This window comes from Ctenocephalides felis, unplaced genomic scaffold, assembly GCF_003426905.1.
Source record: "Ctenocephalides felis isolate EL2017-DRISC unplaced genomic scaffold, ASM342690v1 CF-g0.4_SCAFFOLD_01170, whole genome shotgun sequence".
NCBI lineage: Eukaryota > Metazoa > Arthropoda > Insecta > Siphonaptera > Pulicidae > Ctenocephalides > Ctenocephalides felis.
The window spans coordinates 81418700-81426199 of record NW_020537324.1 but is presented as its reverse complement, the minus strand read 5'-3'; the positions used below and the strand labels follow the sequence as shown (position 1 = coordinate 81426199).

At 37.1% G+C, this 7500-nt stretch overlaps 1 protein-coding gene across 1 annotated transcript in view; it reads right to left on the bottom strand.

Annotated features, from left to right (window-relative positions):
* Positions 1-2168: 2168 nt before the first annotated feature.
* Positions 2169-7500, bottom strand: part of LOC113366173 — a 25619-nt gene continuing 20287 nt past the window's right edge. Inside the window, exon 2 of the mRNA XM_026607739.1 lies at positions 2169-4288. Coding sequence (XP_026463524.1) covers positions 2173-4288 — 2116 coding nt within the window. The 3' untranslated portion in view covers positions 2169-2172. The remainder of the gene's footprint in view (positions 4289-7500) is intronic.

Sequence of the window (7500 nt, the reverse complement as noted above, 5' to 3'; positions counted from 1 at the left end):
TCATCTCTTAAAGGATCTTCAAACATAAAGGCAGCTGTCTGGTTGTCCAGGTCTAAGAATCAATCAATCAATTTTCTCCAGTACAAGTCACCAATTTCTTATCGGAGTCACCAATTTTTTATGGGAGTCACCAGTTTCTTAGGAAAGTCACCAGTGGCTTATTGGAGTCACCGGTGGCTTACTGGAGTCACCAGTGGCTTATTGGAGTCACCAATTTCTTATAAGAGTCACCAATTTCTTATAAGAGTCACCATTTTTTTATGAGAGTCACTGTTTTGTTATGAGAGTCATTAGTTTCTTGTGAGAGTCAATAGTTTCTTATAAGAGTCACCAGTTTCTTATAAGAGTCACCAATTTCTTTTGGGAGTCACCAGTGGCTTATTGGAGTCACCAGTAGCTTATTGGAGTCACCAGTGGCTTATTGGAGTCACCAGTGGCTTATTGGAGTCACCAGTGGCTTATTGGAGTCACCAGTGGCTTATTGGAGTCACCAGTGGCTTATTGGAGTCACCAGTGGCTTATTGGAGTCACCAGTGGCTTATTGGAGTCACCAGTTTCTCATTGGAGTCACCAGTTTCTTGTGGGAGTCACCAATTTCTTATATGAGTCACCAATTTCTTATATGAGTCACCAATTTCTTATGAGAGTCACCAGTTTTTGATAAGAGTCACCAGTTTCTTGTGAGAGTCACCAGTTTCTTGTGAGAGTCACCAGTTTCTTGTGAGAGTCACCAGTTTTTGATAAGAGTCACCAGTTTCTTATTGGAGTCAAGTTTTTTTATGAGAGTCACCAGTGAGTCACCAGTTTCTTATTGGAGTCACCAGTGGCTTATTGGAGTCACCAGTTTCTTATGAAAGTCACCAGTTTCTTATTGGAGTCACCATTTTTTTATGAGAGTCACCAGCTTTTTTTATGAGAGTCACCAGCTTTTTTATAAGAATGACTATTTATTTTATGAGAGTCACGAGCTTTTTTATAAGAATGACTATTTATTTTATGAGAGTCACCAGTTTCTTATGAGAGACATCAATTTCTTATGGGATTCACCAGTTTCTCATGGAAGTCACCAGTTTTTGATAGGAGTCACCTATATATTAAAGATTATAAAACAAATCTTTAACAACATTATTCGTTCTCTTTGATGGGAGTCACCAGTTTCTTGTGGGAGTCACCAGTTTTTGATAGGAGTCAGCAGTTTCTTATGAGAGTCAGCAGTTTCTTATGAGAGTCAGCAGTTTCTTATGAGAGTCAGCAGTTTCTTATGAGAGTCAGCAGTTTCTTATGAGAGTCAGCAGTTTCTTATGAGAGTCAGCAGTTTCTTATGAGTGTCAGCAATTTCTTGTGGGAGTCACCAGTTTCTTATGGGAGTCACCAGTTTCTTGTGGCAGTCACCAGTTTCTTGTGGGAATCACCAGTTTCTTGTGGGAGTCACCAGTTTCTCGTGGGAGTCACCAGTTTCTTGTGGGAGTCACCAGTTTCTTATAAAAGTCACCTTTTTTATGAGAGTCACTATTTTTTTTATGAGAGTCACCAGTTTCTTATGAGAGACATCAATTTCTTATGCGATTCACCAGTTTCTCATGGAAGTCACCAGTTTTTGATAGGAGTCACCAGTTTTTGATAGGAGCCACCAGGCTTTGATAGGAGTCACCAGTTTCTTTTTAAGAGTCACCATTTTTTATAAGAGTCAGCAATTTATTATAAGTCACCATTTTTTTATGAGAGCCACCATTTTTTTATAAGAGTCACCGGTTTCTTATGAGAGACATCAGTTTCTTATGGAAGCTGATTACGAAAGTCACCAGTATTTTAGGAGAGTCACCAAAATTCGCGTCATTCCTGATAGGTTTCACTTCAATCATGTGGAGCACATCAGTAAATATTCGTCTTGGAAGAGATAATGGCGTCTGGGCGTCCTGGTCTAAAAATCAACATATCAATTTCCTCAATACTCTTCTCACAAGGTGTTCCTGCTCTTCTTAATATAGACCTCCTTAACAGCACAATCCCCCTTAACAGCGTCACCAATTTCTTATGAGAATCACCAGCAATCCAACCGTGCTGTATAGGATGTTCACTCAAATTCACGTCGTCCCTGATAGGTTTCACTTCAATCATAAAGGCAGCTGGACGTCGAGCTCCAAGGATGAGCATATCAATTTAATATTTCTCTCACAAGGTATTCCTATTCTTTTTAATATGTCCCTCCTTAACAGCACAATCCTCCGTCTTCTTCCCCTTGGCATGTGCCAAAAGCGTCACCAGTTTCTTATGAGAGTCACCAACAATCCAACCGTGCTGAATAGGATGTTCACTCAAATTCACATCGTCCCTGATAGGTTTCACTTCAATCATCCCTGCATATTGATCCTCATCACTAGAACTCGACCAATAATACAGCATATCAGTCGACACTCGTTTCCGTCTCGGAAGAGATAATATAGCAGCTGTCTGGGCATCCAGGTCTGTCAAGTTCTGCTTATTACGTTTTTTATTAGCTGCAGCTATTTTTTCGACGTTTAAGTCAGTAGTAAGTTTTTCCACAATCTCTGGTAGTGGTTCAGTGGCGCTGTCTATTGTTAAAGAGTGGTCTCTGGATGTTTTGGTGAAGGATTTGCGTTTTTTACGCATTTTGCGTGCACGTTTTTTAACAGTATCAGTCTCGGAGTCGCTGCTGAAGTTGTCGTTTTTGGGGCGCCTGCGGTACGTTCTTTTATTTTTCGGGGTCGTACTGGTTCCGTTTACAAGTTTTTTAGTTTTATCCTCGTTCATATCACCATTGACCACACATTGCTCCTTGTCATCTAATACTTTAGACTCAACACCATTCACTGTAGTCTCTGTAGTCTCCTGCGTTGTCACCGGTTTTTCCTCCAAAGGTTTGCCAACTACATCATTTGCATTCTTTTTAACTATCACTGGATCACTTTTTCTACCACGAGGTGATTTGTGTTCGATGTTTTCCTTGGTTGATTTTCTATCAGATCTGTTCTTCTCTTTTTTGAGCCGCGTATCCAAATCTTCATCAGAACTCCAATTTTCAGCCAAAACGTTTTGTTTGCCTGTGGTGCACTTACGTTGGGACTTGCGTGTGGCGAAACCAATAATTTCCTTGATTTGTTGAAAACTCATACCAAGTTCTTGTTCGATAATGGATTTGCTTCTATGGTTCTTCTTTTTGTTGTTTTTAACAGGAGTTACAACTTCTTGATCTGGTTTTACATCCACATCCACATCCACATGATTTAGTTCCACCGTGTTTTCCAATGCAACTTTATCATTTGTTTCAACTATTTGTTCTACTTTTTCTTTTTCCTTATCAGTTTCTGACAAAAGTGCATCAAACAACTCATCCACATTAGGTTTCTCCGGCTTGTCTTTTAAATTTTTCCTAAAAATCTTGCCAACAATCAAACGTTTAGGTTTTTCTTCAATATCCAATTTAGTTTTAACAGTTGCTGTAGATTCTGCAGAACTAACATCACTCATATTATCAGACAGATAATCAAAAACATCATCATCCGAAGGTTGAGAAGTTTGCAAGGAATTCGGTAAAGAATTTTCTAAATTTATAGCTTCTATTACTGGCGGTGGTGGTTCATCAGGAATTATATTGGTTTCAGGTTTGCCTACAGTTTTGCTTGCAGCGTATCCTTTTAACTTATCCACTTCCAAGTCGATATTTTCCAAGGAATCATCATCAAAATCGTACACATCTTTAATGATATTTTTGACTTCTTTAGGTTTGCTGTTGTTTTTCCTGGTCTTCCTATTGCCTACAGGTTTTTTAACAGTCTTTCTCTGGACACGTTTCTTTTTGATACGAAAACCTAATTTGTTGCCGAATGTTAAAGCCACATTGTTCTTGCGCGGATTTGTAATCACCACATCTTTAGGTTTAACAACAACTTCTTCTTTTACAGGTTCCTCAAAATCATCTAATAACCCACGTCCTGGTGTTATCGGTCTCTCATCTATAACCAGATTATCATCCGACATATTCATTTCAATCGGAGGCGATAGTTTATCCAAGTCGAGGTCTCTGGAGTGGTTGGAATGTTCGCGATGCAAAGCAATTTCAGCAAATGCTGCCAATTTTGAAGAATTCGAACAAGCGTTTATCACTTTTTCCAGATTGATCTCGGATGTCGGAATGCTGACTTTAAGGCTTTCGAAAACCTTCAGGGCGCCTTTGGTGGGGATCTTTTTGTCGGAATTTGGGCTGGATTGAATACTCGGAGGCAGGTCTAGGTCGCTGTGGCAATCGCTTAGGTCGGAATCGAGGATTCTGAAAAGAAGACGATCGATTATTATCATTAACATCCTATAAGGTTGAAGAAACATAAACTATATTTTGATTGGTGATGAGATTCGGAAAATGTTTGAGTCGACGCTAATTACTAATTTCAATAAAGCAGTTTCCTTAATGATTAGTTATAAAATCAAATACTTTTTGCCTTAAAGCAAGTTGCATGAATTTCCCGAAATATGTAAGAATTGACTAATCAATCCAAATTGAAATTTAGATATTTAGATGAAATTAGTCAACTGTTTATTTCAAAAATAAAGTTATCGCTTTCAATTGAAATACGTTTAAATTAACTGTAACTATATTAATTATATTATAATTAACTTCCCGTAGGGTAGTTATAGTAATGGACCGAAAATTGAAAATGAAAATTTTTGCATTTCTCGACGTTTTGAAGGTTTCTGAACATTTTGGCATACCTCAAATGGTTTTGTGTGTGTGTGTGTGTATGTCCGCATTTTTTTGTCCACGTTTTCGGGCGCACTGATCAACCGATTTGGATGTTTCAAAAAACATTCGATCCCTATTGATAGGGAGATGTGCTGATTAGTTTTTGGCAAAGGCAGGTCCAGCCTTTACGGAGATAAGGAGCAAAGAGTGCAGAAAATACAAATCGCGTTTTTGAGAGAACGGAGTATCGGATTTGAATGATCTAAAAAACATTCAATTTGTAATAATTGGGAGAAGAAGTGATCAGTTTTTGGCAAAGGCAGGTCCCGCCATTTCAAAGATACGGAGCAAAATGTGCAAAAACTGGCAGTTTTTGAGTGAACTAAGCGTCCGATTTGAATGATCTAAAAAGCTCTCTTCTTGTATTGACAAAACAATTGCTTTTGAGGATAAATGGAAAATTATTACACCTTTTTTTTTAATTTCCATAAAATATTTTTGTAATTTTGGATTAAAAATTCAAAAATTACCCAGGCTAAGTACAGTCTAAGCGCTACTCTACTACAAATATTTACCCAAGTGCGTTTAGACTGTTTATGTACTGGAAGACTTTTCAATTTTGTGAAAACTATTGAAAAATGTGAAAATGCCGCCAATCCAAGCACAGTATAAGTGAAAATGTCGCACAGAATTATTTGCAAATGCGTTCAGACTGTGACTATACCGGAGCACTTTTTCAATTTTGTGCAAATTAGGCAACTATTTTTTTTTTTTAATTGAATTCGAAATAAAATGACGATTGTTAATGTTCTGGAGATAAATTGATTTATTTATAATTTACATTTGATTTGCTCAGATATAACAAGATAGCAAAAATAATTAAAGTTACAGTATTTGCAATAATATATTTGAAAACGTTTAAAATTTCTCGAATATTTCATTACGGTACGGGAAGTTCCAGCAATTTGCCTTAAGGCACGATGCCATACACCACTAGTTATTTTAAATTTTAATTAATTGATAATGTTTGACTCATCACATCACAAAAGCAACCTTTTACACAAATTTTGACTATAATATTTTTCAAACTTTTTTAGCTTTAGAATTTTTAGCATTGAACTATTTGTCGTAAAGCTGTAACATTTTAGTATGATATATAAGACTATAGTATCTAGCTTAAAAAAAAATTCATGAAAATCGTCGAAAAAAAATTTTTTTTAACACTTATTAAAAGAACGGCCCGGCCGATCATTACTAAAAACTAATCAGATCGATTCCCAACTAATATATGATTTATTTAATTGCGGCTAAAACGTGGACAAAATTTTTTTCAATTTTCTGCGATTTATGAAGAAACGGCTTAACCGATCGTCGCACAAAACTGACAAATAATAGTCCTCATCGAGATACATCGAATGGCTTTTAAATTTTTGAAATCGGTCCAGCCGGTTTTGAGAAAACGTCGATTTACGATAAAAAATATGTTCACTCACACACACACATACTTTTTCCAAATGTTGGTCTAATTCGATTCAGAATGGCTTGAAACGTCGAGAAAACATAAAATTAGCAAATCGGATTTTTTGATGAAAACATAAACTTCTTACTGAGGAACTTAAAAAACTTTTCAATAACTAATTAAATTTTAACTCACCCATTTAATACTGTATCAGTCTCCCTCGTCTTCTCACCATGTGCTCCTTGATCATCACCTTTTTCATCGCGATAAACACTTTTTTCAATTTCTCCAAACACACTCGAATTTTCCACACAATTATCCAATGAATTCTCATCATCCGTGTTCACCAAAGAAGGAGGAGTACTGTCACCAGTCTCCGAATAAGAATTCAAGTTAGAATGGACGATCATGTTATTTTCATTGTACAAATTGGCATCAAAATCTTTGGAAACTGTGTCATTACTATAGCTATCAGTTGGTAAAACATTAGACTTTATGTACAAATTATCGTCTACTACATCGCTATGAGTAGATGATATAGGCGAGAAGTTTTTACGTTGATAATCATTGTTGTACCTTAAAACTTGGTCTTGGTTTGGTAAAAACTCACCATCACCATCAGACCTTGCAAAATCATCACGTTGATGGTGATTCAACAAAGGTGCACTTATAAATTTATCGACTGTGGCCAAAAATGCAGTCAGATTACCGCCTCTGTCTTCCTGGATGTTGGGAACTGCTGGTACGTTGTTGGAGTCGTTAGAAATATCGCTGAATTTATTGAGTAGTGATGGTTGTTGGTTAGGAGTTTTAGGTTATCCATGGCGTACAGATTGGGTTGAATTTTGAGGTTCGGACGCGATTTCGTTTTTGGTGGCTTCAGAACTTTTGAGAAGGCTGCAGCATTCGAAAAACAAGGCTTCTTCTACACTCAGGGCTTTGCGGTTGTTCATATCTGGTGTGGGATCAGGATTCGGTGGTAAATGTTGGATTTGCGTTGGTGGCGGTAAAATTACTTCATCTGCGATGTTGTCATCAACTTGGTCAGATTTGGCAACTTCAAGTAAAGCATCAACGTCTTTGTGAACCGGTGCATCATCACTTTTGGCTGGTGCATCATCACCATTGGCTGGTGCATTATTACCATTGGCTGGTGCATCATCTATCTTGGTTTCCTCTACTTCAATTTCAGCATCTTTTTCGTTCTTTTTATTCAAAAATTCGATCTCCGACAACTTAGCAATATGCGTCAAAGTCATCTTGTGCTTGTTCAAGCTTTCCAAACGTTGAAAACTCTTCTTACAAATTTCACAATAGTTCAACGCGTCAATTGGTTTAACAA